Here is a 27776-nt window from a genome sequence, read left to right as displayed (position 1 = left end):
ACGGAGAGGTTTAAATGTAGGTGAAGACACTTGCCAGTTGGTCAGCGCTTGCTCTGAGTGCACATCCTGGTAATCCGTCTTACCCTGCGACCTTGTGAATGTTGAACTGTTTAAAGCTCTTACTCACATCGGCTACAGAGAGCGTGATCACACAGTCGTCCAGAACAGTTGGTGCTCTCATGAATACTTCAGTGTTGCTTGCCTTGAAGTGTGCATATAAGTAATTTACCTCGTCTGGTAGGTTCGTGTCACTGGGCAGCTCGCGGCTGTGCTTCCCTATGTAATCCTTAATAGTTTGCAAGCCCTGCCACATCCGACGAGTATCAATCTTAGACCTGTATTGACGCTTTGCCTGTTTGATGGTTCGTTGGAGGGCATAGCAGGATTTCTTATAAGCGTCCGGATTAGTGTCCCGCTCCTTGAAAGCGGTAGCTGTAGCCTTTAGCTCAGTGCAGATGTTGCCTGTAATTAATGGCTTCTGGTTGGGATATGTACATACGTACGGTCACTGTGGAGATGAAGTCATCGATGCACTTATTGATGAAGCTGGTGACTGATGTGATATACTCCTCAATGCAATCGGATGAATCCCGGAACATATTCCAGTCTGTGCTAGCAAAGCGTCTGTGTCATCTGAACACTTCCATATTGAGCGAGTCACTGGTACTTCCTGCTTTAGTTTTTGCTTGTAAGCAGGAATCAGGAGGATAAAATGATGGTCAGATTTGCCAAATGGAGAGCGAGGGAGAGATTTGTACGCGTATCTGTGTGTGGAGTAAAGATAGTTTTGAGTTTTTTCCCCTCTGGGTGCACATGTGACATGCTGGTAAAAATGGATTTAAGTTTTAAAGTCCCCGGCGATTGGTAGCACCGCTTCTGGATGCGCATTTTCTTATTTGCTTATGGCCTTCTACAGCTCTTTAAGTGTGGTCTTAGTGCCAGCATCGGTTTGTGGTGGTAAATAGACAGCTAAGAAAAATATAGATGAAAATTGTCTTGGTTAATAGTGTGGTCAACAGCTTATCATGAGATACTCTACCTCAGGCGAGCAAAACCTTGAGACTTCCTAAATATTAGAGATCGGGCACCAGCTGTTATTGACAATTAGACACAGACCACCACCCCTTGTCTTACCGGAGGCAACTGTTCTATCTTGACGATCCACGGAAAACCCAGCCAACAGTATATTATCCATGTCATCATTCAGCCACGACTCGGTGAAGCATAAGATATTACAGTTTTTAATGTCCTGTTGGTAGGATAATCTCAAACAGAGCTCATCCAGTTTATTCTGTAATGATTGTACGTTGGCCAAGAGGACGGATGGTAAAAGCTGGTAACACACTCGCCGACGAATTCTCACAAGGCACCCGGATCTGTGTCCCCTGTATCGGCGTCTCCTCTTCATGTGAATGACAGGGATTTGGGCCTGGTCTGGGAGCAGCAGCATATCCTTCGCATCTGACTCATTAAAGAAAAAATCTGTGTCCACTCCGAGGTGAGTAATCGTTGTTCTGAAAACCAGAAGCTCTTTTTGGTCATAAGAGATGGTGGCCGAAACATTATGTACAAAAGAAGTATTAAATATCTGCTTCGAATTAAGATTCTAAGATGTTTGCAGAAAGAATGGGGTGTTGGCTATAACATGGTATCTTGAGTTTGAAAACATATCCTTTGGTTATTGCACTACAGTAAGTGGAGTGGATTTACACCCGGTAACAGAATTGTGATAACGGAATTTCATCATGGGTCCCTGATCTGTACTACACAGAAATGCATAATTATGGATATGAATGTCATTCTCTTCATGGTGATGTATTCCTAAATAGGAATGCAAAGGTAGAAATATCCAATATCCTGCTTTGTATATTTATTTATTCTACACACTATTTTAATGAGCTCTGCCACCAAACAAGACCAAATTTGGTTGGTCCGGACCAGACCAAATCTGATCCAATCATAGACATCTATGTTTCACAAGTTTTAACATCAAAGTACAGCACAGTAGAGCTCAGTAGAGTACAGAACAGTATCATATAGTTCTGTACAGTACAGTAGAGTACAGTACAGTAAAGTATAGTTCAGTACAGTACAGTACATTATACTGTACTCTACTCTAGTTTGCTCTACTGTGTACTGTACTGAACTATACTCCACTCTACTCTACTCTACTGTACTGTACAGTACGGAACTATACTCTACTTTTCTTTACTGTACTACAGTTACTTATTGTGCTCTACTGCACTGTAATATGCTGTACTGTGCTATCCAAACCTGTGAAACAGACGTCTATGATTGGTTCAGATATGGTCCAATAATGTTGAAATCAAGGCTGGTCCGGACCGGACCAAAAAAACAACTTATGTGGATGTTGATATCAACTTAAACTTTCAACGTCCATGGACGTCCAGTGTTGGTGGGTGCTCAGTGGGTGAGGATGGTGGTTACAGTAAATGGAAAGAGAGGGGGCTCATTGGTGGGTGTCAGCTAAGAGTCGGGAGAGGTGACATCAATGAGTGAGAGAGAAAAGAGAGAGTGGGAGAGAGAGGGAGAGGTTGTCCAGGCTTTTCACACTCTGGCTTTGACCACAAGACAACAGAAAGATAAAGAAAACAGTTCTGAGCTGAACATAACAGAATGCCAATGGACAGGAGGACAGTCGCAGGTGACCCTACTGTGGTTTGTGGCTACTATGATTTCCCATTGTAGCCCATTCAATTGCCAAAATTCTATTTCAGATTTTTCCCAGAAATTATGTTACCATTCGGTAACAGAATTTCAAGTTTTAATCACTTAATAATTAATAAACCAAATTGATATCAGTAAAAACACAAACTAATTGATAGGTCTACCTTGTTACTTCTGTGAACTTTCATTATCCTCCCTCCTCATGAGGGAGAGAAATGACAAAAAATCTTTAAAATATGTGGGTTTTTGGTGACTGAATTTCAAGGCACAAAACAATGTTTCTTAAAATGACATAAGGCAGAAATGTTTTTCCTAAGCTAAAATATAAGTGTTGATATTAGTTCACAGGGGGTCTTCAACATTCTTGTGTTTTGATGTATTGCTTACACATTTTAAGAGCTTCTCTGGTAGATGTTTTCTAAGACCCCTTTTCCATCTGTTTGACATTAAATACTTTGCTTATTCCCAATTCGTAGGATAGTTTTGTTGTTGTTGAAAAATGTATATACTGCATGCCTTAATATAAAATCAAAAAAGAGACTCAGGTTTCATTTGACACCAAATTTGATGTGCTTCTACGAACTCCACATGTTGGTGCTCATGGGTCCTTTACATGGAAATGTCCATAGTGTTTTCTTTGACTCTTCTTCCTGCAGTTGCATCCGTAAGACAGCAGCAGTTTCACTCCTACAGTCTCTTTCTGAAGCTGCCTAAGGTACTATAATGCCTGTGTATGCTTGTGTGTGTATGCTTGTGTGTGTATGCTTGCGTGTGTGTATGTGTGTGTGCGCGCGTGTGTGTGTGTGTGTGTGCATGTGCGTGTGCGTGTGCGTGTATGCTTGTGTGTGTGCGTGTGCGTGTATGCTTGTGTGTGTGCGTGTGCGTGTGCGCGCGTGCATGTGTGTGTGTGTGTGTGTGTGTGGAGATAGCCTCTCTGCTGGTGCAGTCTGATTAAACTCCAGTTTCCCAGCCAGAGGAAGAGGAGCCTTCAGCCCTGCAGTGGAGGATCCTAGGAGATTTCACCAAAGCAGGGCAGTAAGGAAGAGAAAAGGTCCGGAGGGGTACAGTGAAGTGGAAATGTGTATTGGGTGGAATATCGCTGCATCCGTGCAAAATGCAGTTCAAATAAGATTATATTTTCTCACATTACTGCTTTAATCATAGAATATATTATGGTTACTGCCAAGTGCCGGAGGCGGATGTTGTTGGGGAAAGCTGCTATAGTTACCAATTACTGAGAAGTGGCTGTGAAATTATGTACCCCCTGATCTGATTGACAGATTTATATGGCAACAGGAATTTGACACTAAGATGAGCTGGACTGTAAACTGCAAAAAGTAAAGTTTCTCATATAAATGAAATCCACTGTGATCTTTCACACCGTCAAACTTTTCCAAGCAGATTAGTAAATATAATTCTGGCACCAGAAATATTTGCACCATACCAGGTAAAGAATTAGCTTGTCACATAACATTTTTCCACGTTGAAACAAACAAGCAAGAAATGAATTTGAGAATTCAGGCTATATCCTATCCCAACAGCCATCTTGGTTGTGTCTTGAGAAATCTGGGTGTGTCTGTGGGGGATTATTTTCTCTTCGGCCCAAACGGAATATTTCCCCATTCACTCAGCCAAGCCTATTCAGAAGAGAGCTCTCTTTTGTCCGAATCCATTCACACATCTCCCTTGATGGAATTTGAGCAGAGCGCTAGGTCTGACTGTCCGTTCTTCCATTTCTCTGACATATGGGCCAAAGCTTTATGAGATGTGGTGTTGCTGTGTGAAACATCTGCTCACCAAATCTGAGTGCGTGGTAGGTGGGCTGTGAAGCCAGATGCGTTTATAAGGTTATGCAGTATAAGGTCATCATCACAAAACACACTGGTGCAGCTTGTGAAGGATGCACCGTACCAGAACAAACGGCAAACCCGGGGTGTTACCAATGTATCTTCATCTAGTCATTATAACACACTATCGATACCTTTGTAGAGGGATCGATTTGTAAATAGAATTGAATTAGGGGGTACAAATATCTGCAAACAAGCATTTTGTTTTTAAGAGGCTAATAAGCATTTTATCAGTAGGTCAAAATCGTGGTCTAGTGTTTTAATGAATCCTGCAATGGGGCGTGAAATTGCAAGCTGGCAGCCAATATATTTTTTTAATCACAAATACCTCTCGGTGATGATTCAGGTTCCATATTATTACTTTTCAAAGTAGGCCTACCATTCATAATAATAGGAAATAAGGAAGATTCATGAGCATTCATTTAAACTTTCACTTGCTTTTAACGGACATTTTTGTGGTTTAATCTCTCCAAGGCTGAGAAATGAATTGAACAGATACAAACCATAGCCATAGGTTTTATATGGCAACTCTATCATGTCAAGCAACCAAATGTTCTTCATTTTATGTTATGGCACAAGTTAAAAGTAGAAATTCTGAACAAACAGTCAAATTAACTCATTTGAATAAAGCTTTTAAAGATAGGCTATTTCAAAATACAGCTACAAGTATTGGAGTGTTGAAATAAAGCTTGCAATTTAAATCGGTGTGAGACAATCTCTTGCTATTACCCTGAATCTAACTGCAATGAATACAAAAGTGAGCATAAATGTATTTTCACCATAATCTCCATAGCATTAAGGGGGATACCTAGTCAGTTGCCCAACTGAATGTATTCAGCTGAAATGTGTCTTCCACATTTAACCCAACCCCTCTGAATCAGAGAGTTGTGAGGGGCTGCCATAATCAACATCCACGTCTTTGGCGCCCGAGGAACAGTGGGTTAACTGCCTTGCTCAGGGGTAGAACGACAGTTTTTCTTACCTTGTCAGCTCGGGGATTCAATCCAGCAACCTTCCCGTTACTGGCCCAACACTCTAACCACTAGGCTACCTGCCGCCCCATAGAATGGATCTTTACGCTCACAAAAGCCAAATGGGCCATTATATTTCAATGAAGCTGAAACGCTATACTCCATTAGGTATGCTGTAGCATAAAAATGGCCATCTCCTCCATAATACGGAGCACAGATTTCCCTAGGTCACCTCTCGTATCAGTGAATGGGGCACTATTAGGGAGGTGGTCACACAAAGTACCACAACACCAGACCAATCCTGCCAAAATGCAGCGGCTCTGTGATGATGGAAGAACCAGTCTTGCATGTTACACGCTGAGCAATATGTTCCTTTTGTCCTGGTTATTGTAAACTGTTGTTCCGACAAATAACAGCAATACATTGTTTGTAAAAAAAATAGCTAATATCTCCCCATAATGACATCTTAATATGTCACATCTCAGAAGTCACCTGGATTCATATCCTAATGTATCATTGTGGCAGCCACACTGAGTGTACAAAACATTAGGAACACCTGCTCTTTCCATGACATAGACTGACCAGGTGAATCCAGGTGAAAGTTATGATCCATTATTGATATCACCTGTTAAATCCACTTCAATCAGTGTAGATGAAGGGACGGAGACAGGTTAAAGAAGGATTTTCAAGCTTTCAGACAATTGACACATGGATTGTGTATGGGCTCCATTCAGAAGGTGAAGGGGCAAGACAAATTATTTAATTGCCTTTGAACGAGGTATGGTAGTAGGTGCCAGGCGCACCGGTTTGAGTATCTCAAGAACTGCAAAGCTGTTTTTTTTTTCACGCTCATTTAGTTTCCAGTGTGCATCAAGAATGGTCCACCACCCAAAGGACATCCACAACTGTGGGAAGCATTGGAGTCAACATGGGCAAGCATCTCTGTGGAACGCTTTCGACACCTTGTAGAGTCCTTGCCCCGATGAATTGAGACTGTTCTGAGGGCAAAAGGGTGTGCAACTCAATATTAGGAAGGTGTTCCTAATGTGCTGTACACTCTGTGTATATTGTATTGTTGGGGAAGATTGGCCCATGTTTTGGCAGCTTCACCACAGGTCACATTTGATGTGATCAAGGTAATTGTTTCTCATTCATGTATATATTGTTTGTGTGTTTTCTCAGATTTCTCTTTGGAAGCAACAATAATATTATTCATAATTAACATACAAATATAGTCCAAACTACATGTTTGTTCTGGCATGGTGAGGGGTTTCTGAAGTAAAACTATTAAAAAAATACCCAAATGTCAATGCAAACCTAAAAAAAAGCGGAGACCAACGCTTAATGCCCCTAAAAGATGAATTATCCCTAAGAAGCTGACACAGTGCCTATGGAAACCTCCATCAAAAGAACTGTCATCAAAAGGGAATGGGTTGATAGGACAGAGAGACAGCTGAGCTGAGGGATAGTTATGGTTCACCCAGAGTGTGTCATCATGTGACCAGACCTCCCACAGCGTGTGAACAGAGGAGAGGAGAGCGTGAAAGCCTTCAGCAAAGTCACAGCTCTGATAACAAGGATGGCGTGACAGGCAGAAAGAGCAGGATGTCACTCCCAGTAGATGTCTCTCTTCACTAACTAAATGACAAATCCTATCTTGTAACTTATTTCACAGGAAAAAAACATGATCCAGAGAGTTCAACACTCTCTGGATCATGTGTGTCTACCGGAATTGACTGGGCTTCCATGGGCCTACATGTTCTTAACCCCTAGAACTCGATATCCGCGCCCCTATGTAAATCCAAGTACCATTAAAAAAAACTCCATAAAAATATGTCAATTTAAGCTAGAAATAGCTGTTTTTTGGGGGATTTGATGCAACTCAATCCATCCATTTGCCGATGTCTCACTTCACAATGGTGTTCTCCGTTTTGGGACTCGATCTGCAAACTTTTGTCTGTAGCGTCCGAACAGTTTGGGCTACACACTAATAGGACCCCTCTGTGGAAGGGTGAGACTCTCACGAATACGTACATTTGCAAAAGGATGCCAACAGGCCTCACAAGACTCGTCTGAAGGTCCCCCGGTACCATTTGAAAACATTTATGGAAGTATATAGTTGTTGTCGGAAGTTTACATACACTTAGGTTGGGGTCATTAAAACTTGTTTTCAACCACTCCACAAATGTCTTGTTAACACACTATAGTCAGCTTGGAAAATTCCAGAAAATGATGTCATGGCTTTAGAAGCTAGGCTAATTGATAGGCTAATTGATATAATTTTTGTCAATTGGAGTTGGACCTGTGGATGTATTTCAAGGCCTACTTTCAAACTCAGTGTCTCTTTGTTTGACATCATGGGAAAATCAAAAGAAATCAGCCAAGTCCTCAGAAAAAAATTGTAGACCTCCACAAATCTGCTTCATCCATAGGAGCAATTTCCAAATGCAATGAAGGTACCACGTTCATCTGTACAAACAATAGTATGCAAGTATAAACACCATGGGACCACTCAACCATCATACCGCTCAGGAAGGAGATGCGTTCTGTCTCCTAGAGATGAATGTACTTTGGTGCGAAAAGTGCAAATCAATCCCAGAACAACAGCAAAGGACCTTGTAAAGATGCTGGAGGAAGCAGGTACAAAAGTATCTATATCCACAGTAAAACGAGTCCGATATCGACATAACCTGAAAGGCCGCTCAGCAAGGAAGAAGCCACTGCTCCAAAACCGCCATAAAAAAGCCAGACTATGGTTTGCAATTGCACATGGGGACAAACATCGTACTTTTTGGAGAAATTTCCCCTGGTCTGATGAAACAAAAATAACTGTTTGGCCATAATGACCATGGTTATGTTTGGAGGAAAAGGGGGAGGCTTGCAAGCCGAAGAACACCATCCCAACCGTGAAGCACGGGGGTGGCAGCATCATGTTGTGAGGGTGCTTTGCTGCAGGAGGGACTGGTGTACTTCACAAAATAGATGGCATTATGAGGAAAGAAAATGATGTGGATAAATTGAAGCAACATCTCAAGACATTAGTCAGGAAGTTAAAGCTTGGTCGCAAATGGGTCTTCCAAATGGACAATGACCCCAAGCATACTTCCAAAGTTGTGGCAAAATGGCTTAAGGACAACAAAGTCAAGGTATTGGAGTGGCCATCACAAAGCCCTGACCTCAACACTATAGACAATTTGTGGGCAGAACTAAAAAAGCATGTGTGAGCAAGAAGGCCTACAAACCTGACCCAGTTACACCAGCTCTGTCAGGAGGAATGGGCCAAAATTCACCCAACTTATTTTGGGAAGCTTGTGGAAGGCTACCCGACACGTTTGATCCAAGTTAAACAATTTAAAGGCAATGCTACCAAATACTAATTGAGTGTATGTAAACTTCTGACCCACTGGGAATGTAATGAAAGAAATATAAGCTAATAAATAATTATCTCTACTATTGTTCTGACGTTTCACATTCTTAAAATAAAGTGGTGATCCTAACTGACCTAAAACAGGGAATATTTACTAGGATTAAATGTCAGGAATTGTGAAAAACTGAGTTTAAATGCATTTGGCTAAGGTGTATGTAAACTTCCGACTTCAACTGTATATGCCGACTGTTTGAGTGACAACAATACATGTACATTTTTATATAATAACAAATATTTCCTGATCTGTCTTATATCTCTCAGATATAGGACAGACACTTCAGAACAAACTTCTTTTAGATTTTTTGGGGGGGAACTATCTGTTCCATGTAGTGAATCTGTTATTCAATGCGTTTGTATGGGCTAATAGCAGTAAGGCCAAATACACACTACCGTTCAAAAGGGGTCACTTAAAAATGTCCCTGTTTTTGAAAGAAAAGCACATTTCTTTGTCCATTAAAATAACATCAAATTAATCCGAAATACAGTGTAGACATTATTAATGTTGTAAATTACTATTGTAGCTTGAAACGGCAAATCTTTTATGGAATATCTACATAGGTGTACGGAGTGCCATTATCAGCAACCATCACTCCTGTGTTCCAATGGCACGTTATGTTAGCTAATCCAAGTTTGTCATTTTAAAAAGCTAATTGATCATTAGAAAACCTTTTTGCAATAATGTTAGCACAGCTGAAAACTCTTGTTCTGATTAAAGAAGCAAAAAAACTGGCCTTCTTTAGACTAGTTGAGTATCTGGAGCATCAGCATTTGTGGGTTCAATTACAGGCTCAAAATGGCCAGAAACTTTTTTCTGAAACTCATCAGTCCATTCTTTTTCTGAGAAATGAAGGCTATTCCATGCAAGAAATTGCCAAGAAACTGAAGATCTCGTAAAACGCTGTGTACTACTCCCTTCACAGAACAGCTCAAACTGGCTCTAGCCAGAATAGAAAGGGGAGTGGGAGGCCCCGGTGCACAACTGAGCAAGAGGTCATTACATTAGAGTGTCTAGTTTGAGAAACAGATGTCCTCAACTGGCAGCTTCATTAAATAGTACCCCCAAAACGTCAACAGTGAAGAGGGGACTCCGGATGCTGGCCTTTTAGGCAGAGTTGCAAAGAAAAAGCCATATCTCAGACGGGCCAATAAAAATAACAGATTAAGATGGGCAATAGAACACAGACACTGGAAAGAGGAACTCTGCCTTGAAGGCCAGCATCCCGGAGTCGCCTCTTCACAGGTTTTTCATTCAAATGCAGGAAATCTCTCTACACTCCATGGCAAAATGTGTAGAATTGCAGGAAATAACATTTAAAGCTGTATTATGTAACTTTTTGGGCGACCCAACCAAATTCACATAGAAATGTGAGTTACAGATCAAGAGAGGGGCACTAAAACTTTAGGCAAGGTGGGGGGGGGGTCTCCCAACCAAATTTCACTTATTGCCCCTATAATCTTGCACAGTAGTAGTTCTCATAAGCCTAAATAGGAGAATTTAGTTTGAATATGTGTACTTCCCATAAATCAATAAAAGCTGCATTGAGGCATCAATGATGGACTTATACATTTATAAGCATCAAATCTAACCTTTACTACATTTGCATGACTACAGTACATTTAAACATGGGAAATTGACAGTTCTGAAATGAACTATTTTGTCATTGTTTTAGAATAAATCTCAGAGTAACTTAGAATTAACAGATTTAGAAAACAAATTATGAGAAAGGAAGGAGTAGCCTAAAGGGTGACACACGACACATGACATTCAGGAGCCTTCAACAGCATGGAGTGGAGAACGGGTAACACTATCCTGGTTCTGTCATCTGTGCTTCTCAGAACATTACACACAAACTTATCTCATATCGTTCACTGTCTCTCCCCCAAACTATTTTGCTTGCTTTTAAGAACATAAGATCGGAAACACTGCTACCTAGAACACTTCTGAAAATGAAGCTTTTCAATCATCAGGATTCTACAACCCTGCCTGCCTAATAAAGGTAAAATAAAATAAAATTCTCCACCAATGGTATTCCAGTTCAAACCTAGAATTTAAGTACAGCTCTTTTGTGTCATTTCAGTGGAATTCCCCAGAGAGTTCATGAACAAAGTCCAAGATACATTTTCTCAGATTCTGTGGCATCAAGTCACTAACACCAGTCAGTTCTTAGTTCTGACTGATAAATCCCAGTTAACTCCAGGTGAATATATCCAGTTCGTGTAAGTACATTGACTACTTGGTGTTATGCCTCATTTAACTTGTAAAAAGGCAGGGTACAACCACAGATAACGTACATGACATACCACAGCATAGTTGCTGCCGCTACCTAAACACCATCTCTCATTCAGTTGGAAATAGCTGTGGAGATCGATAGTCTTCTAATAGTGCACAAAGTCCTTCATAGTTATCCAAAGATTATATGCTCATTATAATGTCCTTCAACATTGTCCTTCAATCTAAGATTCCAATCACAGCCCATGTAGTCACATAACAGCACAGGTCTTGGCTTTGGTCTTCTGGAAGTCTGACACCACTGTGGGCAGGTCAGGTCTGCTGTGTGAGATCCTCTTGGTGCTCCTGGAGGGCTTGTTGCATTTGACGTTCTTGTTGCTCTTGTTGACGCAGGCCAGCGTGGCCACGTGGAAGATGTCTCTGACGCTGTTCTCAGACTGCAGGGATGAACACTCGATATAGGGAGCACTGATCTGCTTGGCCATGTTGGAGCCCTGAGATGGAGAGAGAGAGAGAATAACACAAAGATATCAGTCTGGAGAGCTGTCTAGTACGAATTGTTCCGAGCACTTTAACACATGATTATGTTTAAGCTCATGATTTTAAATAAAATTTAGAAAGACACGACACCCACCTGATCATAGGACACTGGCGTATGTCCACTGTTAGATTTGGTAAAGAGGTCTGTGCGGAGGTCTGACTTGCATCCCACCAGCAGCATCTTGGTGTTGGGACAGAATTCCTGAATCTCTCCTTTCCACTATATGGGTGAAAGAAAAGGGAGAGATCAACATTAGTCTAGAATTGGAACCCTATGGAGGGGGATTAAAGAGAGAAAAAGCCTGGTGATTATGCTCTCTCCAGAGGAAGGATCACTCCCCCTCTCACTGGACCACACTCCTCTCAGCTGGCACAATACTGAGCCTAAGTGACATCCCAGGTCAGAGGGCATTGAGTCACACAATGGCCATGTCTTGGAGACCACATGTGAACAAGGCCTGTTAGACTACTTCTGAGCCTCACATGAGTTTGTTTTCACCATCCTCCCCCACTCTCATTGGTGCTGCCCTAGTATTAGACCCCTTTCTCATTGATACAGCCTTAGTTTTCAGCAGAATAGGGATTTTCAAAGGCCACTTCCCCCAGAAACACAAATGGAGGCCTTTTCAGAAAGGGTCATGGGTCAAGGGGACTGAGTGAAAATGCCATTGGGACAGGCCACTATAGCTTCACGGACAAGAGTAGGCTATATCACCACATAACACTCACCTTCTTCAGTACACTGTCCAGGGTGTCTGGTCTGCTGATGTCAAAACAGATGAGGACTGCATCAGCATCAGGGTAGGAGAGAGGCCTCACATTGTCATAGTATGCAGAGCCTGCAAAAAAACATCACCATGTTGTTGTCAAGTGAAAGTGGATCTATGTGGTAAGTGAGTCACAGTTCTTCCTCAAATCCCTGCAACTTACTGTAAGTTAACAAACATTTCCCATTCCACAGATGCATTGACTCAAACAATGACAAGGTTATTTGCAGAGCAGGGTCAGATTGCAGTGGTTTCCATTCCAAACAGGATAAGTGAAAATTATTTTATAATATAAACTTGTGACATACTTAGTGTACACTAAACATCTTAAACATAACTCTATGGCAGTGATCATTTTGGCACTCTTTGTTTTAGATTTACTCTAGTCTTAGTCACATTTTTGTCTTTTGAATAATGATTTTGTCTAGTTATTGTGAAAATGACGAAAACAGTGGACCCTTTTAGTCAACTAAATGTTCTCTCACTTTAGTCACATTACATTTGTATTGCCTCATTAACCTATAGTAAACACTGACTTCCATGTGCACAAACATACATTGCCTTGTCTTACCAACATAGTTTTCTGGATAACATCACATTCTCTTCCCAACAGCAGAAACATGACAAACATATGTAAAAAATAAGAAATGACGAATTCCATGTAAATTCCATAATCAGCCTGGATAGATATTGTACATCACATACAAAACAAACCTACAACACACAAGCAGAGAGAGAGAGAGAGAGAGAGAGAGAGAGAGAGAGAGAGAGAGAGAGAGAGAGAGAGAGAGAGAGAGAGAGAGAGAGTGAGAGAGAGGGAGAAAAAAACACAATCCACAAATTATTGGCAAAGCAGTATAGGTTGAACCTCCATCAGTCAGTCACATCATTGCCATTGTTATCAACGTTCCACAGACGCAGCAGCCACATTGATGTCCAAAAGTACAACGGGGGCTAATGACTTTGACTGTTTCGCCGAGTGATGTAGTCGAGTCACTACACCTCAAGTCCGAATTGAGTCCACTGTGCTCAAGTCCAAGTCACCAACAGTCGAGTCACGAGTCCCTATGGCTGGAGTACGAGTCCCAGTGCTCGAGTCCTGGTCCAAGTGCTCAAGTTTGAGTCCCTGTGTCCACTTTAACTCAAAATAAAGTTAGATATTGCATAATGGCAAGACGAATTTAGTCAATAAATTGTTTTCTATCCCTTTTCCTTTCTTTCCAAATGTTTGCATATGTTTGCATATAGGTACCTGTAATGTTACCAGGGCCACGTTCAGTTGGAAAAACGTTATCGGACGTTGCAGAAAAAAATCCCTGAATAGAGCCGACGTTATTCCTTATTCAACATGTCAGAGAGGTATGTTTGTTCTACACTGAACAAACATATAAACTCAACATGCAACAATTTTAAAGATTTTACTGGGTTACAGTTAATATAAGGAAATCAGTCAATTGAAATAAATAAATTAGGCCCTACTCTATGGATTTCACATGACTGAAAATACAGATATGCATCTTTTGGTCACAGATACCTTTTTTTTAAATTAGGGGAATGGATCAGAGAACCAGACAGTATCTGGTGTAACATGTCTGGTGAGTATGCAGGCCATAGAAGTTCTAGGACATTTTCAGCTTCCAGGAATTGTGTAGAGATCCTTGCGACATGGGGCTGTGCATTATCATGCTGAAATGTGAGGTGATGGCGGTGAATGAATGGCACGACATGGCACGACAATGGCACGACATGGGCCTCAGGATCAAAAATGCAATTGTGTTCGTTGTACGTAGATAAATGCCTGCCCATACCATAACCCCACTGCCACCATGGGGCACTTTGTTCAAAAGGTTGACATCAGCAAACCGCTCAGCACACACAATGCCATACATGCTGTCTGCCATCTGCTCACTGAAATCGGTTACAACGCCGATGAGCTTCCCTGAGACGGTTTCTGACAGTTTATGCAGAAATTCTCAGTTTGTGCAAACCCAGTTTCATCGGATCCCGCAGGTGAAGAACCCAAATGTGGAGGTCCTGGGCTGGCATGGTTACACATAGTCTGCGGTAGAGGCCAGTTGGACGTACTGCCAAATTTTCTAAAACTTTTGGAGGCAGCTTATGGTAGAGAAATTAACATTCAATGCTCTGGCAACAGCTCTGGTGGACATTCCTGCAGTCAGCATTCCAATTGCACTCTCCCTCAAAACTTGAGACATCTGTGGCATTGTGTTGTGTGCACATTTTAGAGTGGCCTTTTATTGTCCCCAACACAAGGTGCCTGTGGAATATTCATGCTGTTAAATCTGTTTCTTGATATGCCACACCTGTCAAGTGGATGGATTATCTTGGCAAGGGAGAAATACTCACTAACACAGATGTAAACAAATTTGTGCACAACTTTTGCCAGAAATAAGCTTTTTGTGAGCATGAAACATTTCTGGGATCGTTTATTTCAGCTCATGAAACATGGGACTAACACTTTACACATTGAGTTTATATTTTTGTTTAGTATACATAACCTGTTTCTATCTGAACGTTCCAAAATGTTTTGTCCGGCTGAACAAGGTGTGGCCTAAACAAATGGTTAATGGTCCAGTCCGCAAGTAGCCTGGTTTTAGAACGGCCCTCAATATTCCTCAATAGCCTATGCACAATATAAAGAAAAAAACGTAGCGCCGTTATTATGGGTCATGTCTTTTGAACAGTAGCCAAAGGTGCTCAGAGTCTATCCTAGAGGATAGCGAAAGGAGTCAGGCGCAGGACACAGGTAAGAGTAAAACCACTGTATTTACTCCATCCGAGAACGGAACAAAAATCCCGTTATAAAACAAACACAAAACAAGATACGAACTCCAACACACGAAAGACAATCACGCACAAAACAGAAAGGGAAACCAGAGAGTTAAATAAGGAACATAATCGTGAGATGGGAACCAGGTGTGTAAAACAGACAAAACAAAAGGAAAGCCGGTGATGTCGACCGCCGAACACCGCCCAAACAAGGAGAGGGAACAACTTTGGTGGAAGTCGTGACAAAAGGGCTAGATTCAAGATGTTTTCTCTATAGAAAAGAGGGAGACTTGGCTACAATGGCTGCAGAACCTGTATATGAAATGCAGTGGGAGGGTTGAGCGAGACTACAAATTCCAAGTCAGACTACTTTTCTATAGCCTATTCAACAGAGAGAAAAACACAGCGAGACTGTTGTTTTACTATTAAACTCAATGCTGCTATTGTTATTCATTTTGAAAATCAGCTTGTGTCAAAGGGTAGCTAACTAGAAGGCTGGAGTCGCCTGCGCAATATGTATAATCGGAGGTGGAGACGGAGGGGACCCTGTCTGCACACATTCATCACCTGATCCCCCGCAGGTCACCAGCTGACGTAGGCTGTGTTTGTCAGGTGTGACGAGTCCTTCCCACTACTGAACAGAACTGTGCTGTGCATCTGTGCTGCTAATATTAATTGTGCTTAACACTGAAACACTCTCAATCTCTCCAAAAACTCTTGTCCAGTCCACTTAGTAGTCCAATTTTAGTCACAGAGATAATTTAGTTATAGCTATTTCTTGGGTATATTTAGTCAGCTATAGTCTCGTTAATTGGCACTGAAAAATAGGGTTTTGACTAATATTTTAGTCACTATTTTTGTTGACGAAATGAACACTGCCGTACGGCGACCTCAGTGTTTTCTTTGGTAGTAGTGGGTGTACTATAGAATACAGAGAAGCCTTGGGGCCGTTATGTGGTGGACTGGGTCACGTTGCATCCAGGTAAAGAAACCAAACCAACACCAATGTCAGGAAACTCCCCTCTCCCCATTGTCCCTCTGAGAAATGGGGAGGATTGTCTAGTTTCCCAAGGTACAGTGGTCTACAGTGGGAGGGGTCTTCCCTCACCCACGTTAAATACGGTTTAAATACTGTATTTAATCCCTACTGTCTAGGGAGGAAACCGTCATATCTCACACATACTTCAAACAGCGTATGTGCTTTCCAGAATCCTTGGGATGTCCCTACCCCATTGAGGTTGAAATGTAAAATGGTTACGGTTAGGGTTATGGTTAGGTAAGGGTTATGGTTATGGTTATGTTACGGTTAGCATAGGGATTAAGGTTAGGGTTTAGGGTAGGGATGTTCCAAGGATTCCGGATATCATAGACCTTTCAAACAGTCTCCATTGTAGGAAACAGTTCCTCATTCTGAAGAGATATTTGTGTCATTCTCTATAAGCGCCATGCCAAAGGGACTTTACTTTAGAATACAAAGCAGTGTAGAATAACTTGGTTCTTGAATTGTGCCATTGAATTCTAAAGAATGTAGCGGCAATTATGCTATTTCACATCATGACAAGAAATCATAACAATCCCTCAAAACCGGATCCACTACTTCTGAAGCTGGCTTTACAACGAACGAACGACCCCACCCAAACCAGAAATATGTTTTGATTCACAAATGGAATCCAGATGATCTCAATGTGGACCAGTATAAGGACTAAAACACCAATGACACCATCACCATCTGTCTTTTTTAATTTAAACTTTTAATTTACCTAAACACAATTATACCCAGTTTGAATTCCCAGGAGTAAACTTCTATACAAGTGGGCCCATTTGGATATTTGAATAGAATGCCTATGAAGCATACGCTGTGGTCTGACACAGACTACCACTTCCCTGAATGATTTTCACAAACAAATCCACACCAGCAGATGTAAACAATTATGAAATATTTTCAGGTATTGCAAAGCTAATCCTGTAGGTTTAACAAACAGTCACAAGATCCCTATTTTCATAGCCTAAACTTCAAGTCTTATAAACGGCTCGACCAGGATGCGTGAGAGATGTGGAATGTCTACCTTTCTGGTATGAATGATTTTCTATGGAAACATTAAACTAGTGTTGTAGGATTGAGCTGATGGAAATGGGGGATTTACAGTTACACAGTAACCTACTACACAGACTGTTAGAAATGGGCATTTCAGAGCTGGAGGAAAGTATACAAAGAGATACTGTTGTATCTGTCACTGTGAGACAAATAATGAACAGTGTAACAATGACAATCAACGTAACGAAGACATCTCTCGTCATTCAACATACGGCTTATCTATCAGTGAGGTGGGTTAGGGGGGATATACTTTAGTACCTATCTAAAAGAACACTGCCTTCGGAAAGTATTCAGACCCCTTGACTTTTTCCACATTTTGTTAAGTTACAGCCTTATTCCAAAACGGATAAAACATTTTCCTCAGCAATCTATACACAACATCCCATAATGACAAACCGAAAACAGAAATTCCTTATTTACATAAGTATTCAGACCCTTTGCTATGAGACTCGAAATTGAGCTCAGGAGCATCCTGTTTCCATTGATCATCCTTGAGATGTTTCTACAACTTGATTGGAGTCCACCTGTGGTAAATTCAATTGATTTGACATGATTTGGAAAGGCACACACCTGTCTACATAAGGTCCCACAGTTGACAGCGCATTGTCAGAGTAAAAACCAAGCTTTGAGGTCGAAGGAATTGTCTGCAGAGCGCCGAGACAGGATTGTGTCAAGGCACAGATCTGGGGAAGATTACCAAAAAATGTCTGCAGCATTAAAGGTCCCCAAGAAGACAGTGGCTTCCATCATTCTTAAATGGAAGAAGTTTGGAACCTCCAGGACTCTTCCTAGAACTGGCCGCCTGGCCAAACTGAGCAATCAGGGGAGAAGGGCCTCGGTCAGGGAGGTGACCAAGAACCCGATGGTCACTCTGAAAAAAGCTCCAGAGTTCCTCTGTGGAGATGGGAGAACCTTCAAGAAGGATAACCATCTCTGATGCACTCCACCAATCAGGTTTTTATAGTACAGTGGCCAGACGGAAGCCACTCCTCAGTAAAAGGCACATGAGAGCCAATTTAGAGTTTGCCAAAAGGCACCTAAAGGACTCAGACCATGAGAAACAAGATTCTCTGGTATAATGAAACCAAGATGGCCTGAATGCCAAGCATCACATCTGGAAGAAACCTGGCACCATTCTTATGGTGAAACATGGTGGTGGCAGCAACATGCTGTGGGGATATTTTTCAGCGGCAGGGACTGGGAGACTAGTCAGGATTGAGGGAAAGATGAATGGAGCAAAGTACAGAGAGATCCTTGATGAAAACCTGCTCAGAGTACTCAGGACCTCAGACTGGGAACAAGGTTCACCTTCCAACAGGACAGCAACCCTAAGCACACAGCCAAGACAACGCAGGAGTGGCTCCTGGACAAGTCTCTGAAGGTCCTTTAGTGGCCCAGTCAGAGCCAGAACCCGATCAAACATCTCTGGAGAGAAAGAAAAAAAGCTGTGCAGAGATGCTTAAATAGCTGTGCAGCGACGCTCCCCATCCAACCTGATAGAGTTTGAGAGGATCTGCAGAGAATGGGAGAAACTCCCCAAATACAGGTGTGCCAAGCTTGTAGCATCATGCAAGACTCGAGGCAGTGATCGCTGCCAAAGGTGCTTCCACAAAGTACTAAGTAAAGTTGGAATACTTATGTAAAAATGTAAATGTGATATTTCAGTTGTTTTATTTTTAATACATTTGCAAAAATGTATGAAAAGGGTCCATGCTATTTGTTTAACTATTTAACCAACAATTTAGCAGTCTTGTGGCATGGGGGTAGAAGCTGTCCTTTTGGTTCCAGACTTGGTGCAACGGCAGCACTTGTCATGCGATTGAACAACAATCCATAACTTGAGTGGCTGGAGTCTTTGACCATTTTTAGGGCCTTCCTCTGACACCACCTGGTATATAGGTCCTGGATGGCAGTGGGCTCGGCCCGAGTGATGTACTAGGCCATACTATTACCCTCTGTAACACCTTGTGGATGGATGCCATGCAGTTCCCATACCAAGCGGTGATGCAGCCAGTCAAGATGCAGCTGTAGAACTTTTTGAGGATCTGAAGGGCCATGCCAAATCTTTTCAGCCTCCTGAAGGGGAAGAGGCGTTGTCGCGCCCTATTCACGACTGTGTTGGTGTGTGTGGACCATGATAGATCCTTAGTGATGTAGACACCGAGGAACTTGAAGCTCTTGACCCGCTCCACTGCAGTCCCATCGATGTGAAAGGGGACGTGCTCGGTCCTCCGTTTCCTGTCATCCACGATCAGCTCCTTTTTCTAGCTGACTTTAAAGGAGAGGTTGTTCTTCTGGCACCACAATGCAAGGTCTCTGACCTCCCTTTAGGCTGTCTCATCGTCGTTGGGGATCAGGCCTACCACCGTCATGTCATCAGCAAACTTAATGAGGCTGCTGCTTGCATGTAGGTTGGGTCGCGACAGTCAATTACTGGATGTGTTGCTTGAACAATATTCCCTTTCAAAAGTGAGACAGGATTTCTTTCTATATAAGAAACCAATCTTTACCTACAACTTTTTAGTAAGTTTATCAATGTGTGTTTTAAAACTTCTTCGGGATTGGTGTCCCTTTCACTGGACGGTGCAGCTAACGTTAGGCTAATGGGATTAGCATGAGGTTGTAAGTAACAAGAACATTTCCCAGGACATAGACATACCTGATATTGTCAGAAAGCTTAAATTCTTGTTAATCTAACTGCACTGTCCAATTTACAGTAGCTATAACAGTGAAAGAATGCTATGCTATTGTTTGAGGAGAGTGCACAATATTGAACATGAAAAGTAATTCATAAACAAATTAGGCACATTTGGGCAGTCTTGATACAACATTTTGAACAGAAATGCAATGGTTGATTGAATCAGTCTAAAATGTTGCACATTTTTTTATTTTTTTATTTTACCTTTATTTAACCAGGTAGGCAAGTTGAGAACAAGTTCTCATTTACAATTGCGACCTGGCCAAGATAAAGCAAAGCAGTTCGACAGATAAAACGACACAGAGTTACACATGGAGTAAAAACAAACATACAGTCATTAATGCAGTATAAACAAGTCTATATACAATGTGAGCAAATGAGGTGAGAAGGGAGGTAAAGGCAAAAAAGGCCATGATGGCAAAGTAAATACAATATAGCAAGTAAAGTACTGGAATGGTAGTTTTGCAATGGAAGAATGTGCAAAGTAGAAATAAAAAATAATGGGGTGCAAAGGAGCAAAATAAACAAATTAATTAAAATTAAATACAGTTGGGAAAGAGGTAGTTGTTTGGGCTAAATTATAGGTGGGCTATGTACAGGTGCAGTAATCTGTGAGCTGCTCTGACAGTTGGTGCTTAAAGCTAGTGAGGGAGATAAGTGTTTCCAGTTTCAGAGATTTTTGTAGTTCGTTCCAGTCATTGGCAGCAGAGAACTGGAAGGAGAGGCGGCCAAAGAAAGAATTGGTTTTGGGGGTGACTAGAGAGATATACCTGCTGGAGCGTGTGCTACAGGTGGGAGATGCTATGGTGACCAGCGAGCTGAGATAAGGGGGGACTTTACCTAGCAGGGTCTTGTAGATGACATGGAGCCAGTGGGTTTGGCGACGAGTATGAAGCGAGGGCCAGCCAACGAGAGCGTACAGGTCGCAATGGTGGGTAGTATATGGGGCTTTGGTGATAAAACGGATTGTGTGTACACATACACTGATGCCATCTAGTGGGCAAAATCTAATTTGCACCATGGCTGGAATAATACATTATGGCCTTTCTCTTGCATTCCAAAGATGATGGTACAAAAGAATGCAAACGAACGGTTGTTTTTTACTTTGTATTATCTTTTACCAGATCTATTGTGTTATATTCTCCTACATTCCTTTCACATTTCCAAAAACTTCAAAGTGTTTTCTTTCAAATGGTACCAAGAATATGCATATCCTTGCTTTGGGGGCTGAGCTACAAGCAGTTAGATTTGGTATGTCATTTTAGGCGAAAATTTTAAAGAAGGGGGTAATCCTTAAGAGGACAAAGGACAGTTTATCATCAATCCAAATACCTAGACACTTATAATTGGGGACTAGCTCAATCTGGGCTCCTCTCAAGGTACAGATACACAGGTCTTGATTTTATCACCATTTAGCACTAATTTAAGATTGCTGAGCAATTATTGAACTGAATCAAAGCCAAGCTGAAGATCGTGAATGACCTGTTACAGTGAGGGGGCACAGGAATAAATAACTGTGTCATCCGCATAGAGATGTAAGCCCCAGTTATTATTATTCAGGGACAGACCAACATTATTATTGTAAAGAGTGAACAGTAAAGGGCCTAGTATTGAGCCTTGTGGGACTCCTTTAGTTTTGTTAAGAAAATTTGACTGAACTCCATCAGCAGATATCCATTGACTTCTGTCATGCAGATAATATACTTTTTTCTTATAAGTGTCCAGATTAGTGTCCCACTCCTTGAAAGCGGCAGCACTAGCCTTTAGCTCAGTGCGTATGTTGCCTGTAATCCATTGCTTCTGTTTGGGGTATGTATGTACGGTCACTGTGGGGACGACATCGTCGATGCACTTATTCATTATGCCGGTGACTGATGTGGTAAACTCCTCAATGCCATCAGATAAATCCTGACACATATTCCAGTCTGTGCTAGATAAACAGTCCTGTAGCTTAGCATCCGCTTCATCGGACCACTTCTGTATTGAGCGCGTCACTTGTACTTCTTGTTTGAGTTTTTGCTTGTAAACAAAAATGAGGAAGATAGAGTTATGGTCAGATTTGACAAATGGAGGGCAAGGGAGAGCTTTGTATGTGTTTCTGTATGTGGAGTAAAGATGATCTACAGTTTTGTCTCCTGTAGTTGCACAGGTGACATGCTGGTAAAAATGAGGTAAAACTGATTTAAGTTTCCCTGCATTAAAATCACCGGCCATTAGGAGCGCCGCCTCTGGATGAAAACTTTCTTGTTTGCTTATGGCCCTATACAGCTTGTTGAGTGCAGTCTTAGTTCTAGCATAGGTTTGTGGTGGTAAATAGACAGCTATGAAAAATATAGAAGAAAACTCTCTTGGTAAATTGTATGGTCTACAGCTTCTATGAGATATTCTAACTCAGGTGAGCAGAACCTTGAGACTTTCTAAATATTAGAGATTGCGCACCAGGTGTTGTTAACAAAGACACACACCTCCCCCTTGAGTTTACCCATTGCTGCCGTTTGATCCTGCCATTGCATAGAAAAAATAGCTAGATGTATATTATCCATGTCCTTGTTTAGCCACGATGCTAAGAAACAGGACATTACAGTTCTTTAGGTCCAGTTGATAGGGTAGTCTCGAACAGAGTTCATCCAGTTTGTTCTCCAGTGTATGTCAGTCCGCCAATAGAACATAGGGTAGAGGCGGATTGTTTATTCGCCAACGTAGTTTCGTCAAGGTGCCCGCACGTCGGCCTCTCATATGCCGTCTTTTCCTTTTCCAAGTCTCTGGGATTAGGGCCTGGTCTGGGGTGAGCAGTATGTCCTGCCCCGGCGACTCATTGAAATAGAAATCTTCATCCAAATAGAGGTTATTGATCCCTGTTCTGATGTCTTTTCGGTCATAGGAAACGATGGCGGCAACATTATATACAAGAAAAGTTAAGATCAGTGCACAAAAACACAAAATAGCCAGGAGCCAGTAAAATGTCAGCTATCCATTGCAGCGCCATATACAGGACTTGTGGTACTCCAATTTCCACATGAGACTCATTTGTGATAACAATAAACAACATTATCATATAGCTCAAATGTGCCACGCTATCCACAAGGTTATCAAAACAATTCCAACAAATCAACATTATCACACCATCATGTTGTGACTAGAGAGAGGGCTGCCGGTTCAGTGGAAGTCCTTAGAGGTGTGTCAGCCCTGGTGTATGTGGTGAGGTCTGGTTTGTGTGTGTGTAATGCAACCTTCCCTGGTGTATCCAAGGTGGTCCCCAACAGGAACAATAGATGAGTGTGTCAGTCAGCCCTGGTGTGTGTGGTGAGCTCAGCTTTTCTTGAAGCTGTGGTGTAATCACTGAGTCGTGTCCTGGACAAACCCAAGGGATGCGCCACAATCAGCTGGAAGTCACAGAGCAGATGAGAGGCATCCCAGAACAGTCTCTCACTCTCCCCTTTTACACCACACTGCACAGAGGCAGCCCAAAGCACTCCCTCATCCCACCGCTACCCCCTCTCTAGACCCCCCTCTTCACCCTTCGACCCCTCTCCACCCTACAGAGGCAGCCGAAAGCACTCCCTCATCCCACCGCTACCCCCTCTCTAGACCCCCCTCTCCACCCTACAGAGGCAGCCCAAAGCACTCCCTCATCCCACCGCTACCCCCTCTCTAGACCCCGCTCTTCACCCTTTGACCCCTCTCCACCCTACAGAGGCAGCCCAAAGCACTCCCTCATCCCACCGCTACCCCCTCTCTAGACCCCCCTCTTCACCCTACAGAGGCAGCCCAAAGCACTCCCTCATCCCACCGCTACCCCCTCTCTAGACCCCCCTCTCCACCCTAAAGAGGCAGCCCAAAACACTCCCTCATCCCACCGCTACCCCCTCCCTAGACCCCCCTCTCCACCCTACAGAGGCAGCCCAAAGCACTACCTCACCCTTTACTAACCACTCTCCACCCCACTGGAGCCACACAATCACCCAGCCAGACTGGAGGGCTTTGAGGCTGTAGTATAGAAGGTAATTACCTCCAGACCTGGGGCTGGAAGGAGATCCCACAGGGACCTCTATATGGGATTCCTGTTGTGTGTCAGGCTGTGAGGGGGAGCGGCTTTATTAAACAAGTAATTCAAGCTCTCGGTTTGAAAATCTGTGTATGTTGGCCAGAGGAAAATAAGTGTCTTGTTTTGTTACCGCCCTTTAGCGTCAGCTTTTCTCCTAATAGACAGCTGAAAGAATATATCACAAATCTACCCATATAGTAGCATACAAAACAGGCGCCAATGCAAGGTTTGCCATTACCTCGGAGTGCAGATGACAAAAATAAATGTCAGAAAGTAGCCTAATAGATGGTGATTTCCCAAGACTGATGTACAATTTTATACAGTCAACACCAGTGTCTGAGTTCCCACATTATCAGTCTTATATGTTCAAGGGTGTGAGGGTGGGTGGTTTCAGATGTAGGCTACAGAATGCTGGTGGTGTACACACGGTTTCCATAACTGTTATCTGACTCCCTATCTAACCCTCTCCCTCACATTCCAGAAAGGCAGCATCGGACTGTTCCCCTCAGAGTGAATGACAGTTACTGTAAAGCATATAATGTGGCCAGTACTGCATATCAGGATTTCATGCTTGTCTTCTGATGTCGAAAACTCTCGATTGTTCATGGTATTTAGTAGCTACAGCAGGAATGACAGTGACGCACGTTTTCAGAACGCGAATAATGCGCAAAGGGTCCTTACCTGAAGTGTCCCACAGACGGAGTTCAACTCTCTGCGTATCGATTTCAAAACTGGCCGTGTAGTTCTCAAACACCGTGGGAATGTAGCCCTACAAATGAAAGACAATATCCATTGTCACCATCAATGCAGTTTAGACATGTTAAAAAGTTGCGAGTTGATTGATAACGCGCAATTATCATGCCAATAAATAGAAAAATATGTCACATAAAACTCACCTCTGGAAAGGAATCTTTTGCAAACACATTTAGTAGAGCGGTTTTTCCACATTCACTATCCCCAACGACCACTATTTTGCATTTTATGCTTGGATTTAAATCCATTTTGGAACGGTGTGGGATATGGCTCGCCTTCTTTCCATAAAATATAAAGAAGAATGAAGTCGGGATCAATAGAAAATCCGAAGGTTGTATGATTCCCAAAATGTATGAGCGGACTGCATCAGTCAGCTGCGCAGAAGAATCTATTCTGAAATGAGAACGTCTCGACGGCACAGTAATTTAAAAATTGTCAAAATAGAAAACCTTTAAATAATTAACATGATCCCTTAGGAGAGTGAAATACTGCAAATTCCAAGGGTCGTAGCCAGTCCGGTATACGAGAGCTCCAGACCAGTTATGAGACGCAACGGTCCACAGACAGTGTAAGTTTGAAGGAGTTTGAGGAGAGTCATTCCTATTTCAAGTCAGGGAGGGCGTTGCGCAAGTAAGCTATTTAGCCCATTATGCATCAGACCAAGTCTCTCATGTATTTCAGATGAGAAGCTAACGCAGCTGCAGTGGTGGGAAAAGTACGCAAAGGTCATACTGAGTAAAAGTAAAGATACCTTAATAGGAAATGACGATATATACTAAAGTATCAAAAGTAAATGTAATTGCTAAAATATTAAGTATCAAAAGTAAAAGTATAAATGATTTAAAATTACTTATATTAAGCAAACTAGACGGAACCATTTTGGTGTTTTTTATTTAAGGATAGCCAGAGGCACACTCCAAGACATAATTTACAAACGAAGCATTTGTGTTTAGTGAGTCTGCCAGATCAGAGGCAGTCGAGATGACCAAGAATGTTCTCTTAAAAAAGCAGGTGTGAATTTGAGCATTTTCCTGTCATGCTAAGCTAAAAGGGAATATGTATAGAGTAAAAAGTACATTATTGTCTTTAGGGATGTAGTAAAGTAAGAGTAAAAGTTGTCAAAAGTATAAATAGTGAAGTTAAGTTTTTTTGTGTGTTTTTTTTAACAGTAAATCAAAAGGATAATCTAAAATGTTAAAAAAATATATATAATTTTGGGATCCTTTGGAACTTATAATGTATTCCTGTTAGTTTTATTTGTGTTCATTGGACTTTGAATGAGCTGTCTGGATTAGCCTCAATACTTTTATTTCTTTGCTTTGTATGTTTATAACCACTTTAAAGGGGTTGAAGGGTTGCACTTTCTTTCACTGACTGTAGTACTGAAGCCACTGTGATGTTTGCCTGCAATGCATATCAATAACCTTGAGAGTGATGAATACAGCTGAAGTTGTGCATGCCTGCTGAGAGAGGAGCGCCTCCCTCACTATGCTCCCATATTGTCATGAAGCAAACACAACAGGAGACTCAGCAGACTCATCTTAATCCCGACCTGAAAGGAATTATAATCAGCACTGGGGTATCTGTGGTAGCAGGTGTTAAAGATGATATCTCTCCTTGAAGAAGTGCAACATGTAGGGCAAGTACAGTAGAGTACACTGTGTACAGTAGCTACATAATGCTATGTTATGAGTCCTTTATGATAATACAGTATCTCGAAATAACAAATATCACTCAATAACATTATTCTGGAGTGGTGATGGAGTGTTGCTGTATTAGCGAATGTATTAGCGAATGTATTAGCGAAGGGCCCGATGCTGTAATAGTTTCTTTCTATGGCGGTCTTCACTGTAAAGAAACATGGTCTTGCATAGTAATGGAGTGACTTCAAACACAGTCAGCTAGATAAGAGTGAGTTAAACTGTTTCTTTCTCTGAGGAAAGCTATGACTCAAGCTTCTTTCACACTCTGATTGCTTTTCTGTCAGGCTACATAGTAGGCCTTGCCAAAAAATCTGAACTTTTCAATTACAGATTCTTGCAGTTTCTTCCTCCCCGAGAGCCTCCATTGTGGTCGGAACACATTCTGTGGAACACACAGGGATTCTGACACAGAATAGTCTTTGTTGTCATCTGTAACCTAGCTAGAAGGTGGCCGTTTGAGACAGCATCTCGGGGCCTACCAAGATAGACGACACCATTGTAGTTTATGGAAACAATGGCTAACTCTCTCTCACTCTAATAACACAGATTCAGTGCAGTTTTAATGAGTCAAGCATTTACATATTGTTAGTCACATGGTACACTATATTTATAAAAGTTTATAAAGTGGACACCCCATCAAAATAATGTGTGTGCATATATTTGTGTGTGTGTGTCTGTGTGTGCGCGTGTATGCATATGTAGTGTATGTGAATCTGTATGGGTTTTGTGTGAGAGTGAAAATGTAGTGTGTGCGTCAGCGTGTATATATAGTCTTGTGCATAGAATCAGTGCAAGATCGGGTAACCATTAATCAACTATTTAGCAGTCTTACGGCTATTTATCAGTCTTATGGCTTGGGGGTAGACGCTGTCTCTGAGCCTGTTGGTCTGATAGCTGATGCTCCGGGACCGTTTTCCAGACGGTAGCAGAGTGAACAGTCTATGGATTGGGTGGCTGGAGTCTTTGGCAACATGACTGTAGTGTAGTATTTACTGTACTGTTTTTGCGCATATTACTGTTGTATACTATAGTATGTACTGTAGTGTTTTGCTGACATTACTGTAGTATTTACTGTAGTGTTTTTGTTTTATTATCTTTGACATAGTGGGCATAGTGGGCCTTTCTCCTTGAGGAAACCTACTGGACAAATATAAAAAATAGCACATTTTCCTTAACCTGTAGGTAGGTAGGACCAGACTCTGAATGGATACTGAAAGATCCT

At 41.9% G+C, this 27776-nt stretch overlaps 1 protein-coding gene across 1 annotated transcript; it reads right to left on the bottom strand.

The window, feature by feature from the left end:
- Positions 1-10484: 10484 nt before the first annotated feature.
- On the bottom strand, positions 10485-25460 carry LOC109902680 (rho-related GTP-binding protein RhoE-like). The gene is made up of 5 exons (XM_020499258.2): positions 24995-25460; positions 24780-24867; positions 12433-12542; positions 11798-11923; positions 10485-11657 (listed from the first exon to the last, which is right to left on the bottom strand). The coding sequence occupies exons 1-5, from the start codon at positions 25097-25099 to the stop codon at positions 11415-11417; spliced, it is 672 nt and encodes a 223-aa protein (XP_020354847.1). The 5' UTR covers positions 25100-25460; the 3' UTR covers positions 10485-11414.
- Between the last annotated feature and the right edge of the window lie 2316 nt (positions 25461-27776).

The sequence above is a fragment of the Oncorhynchus kisutch genome, linkage group LG2, assembly GCF_002021735.2.
Source record: "Oncorhynchus kisutch isolate 150728-3 linkage group LG2, Okis_V2, whole genome shotgun sequence".
Lineage (NCBI taxonomy): Eukaryota > Metazoa > Chordata > Actinopteri > Salmoniformes > Salmonidae > Oncorhynchus > Oncorhynchus kisutch.
Note: the sequence above shows the minus strand (reverse complement) of the source record. Positions and strands in the feature narration are given on the sequence as shown.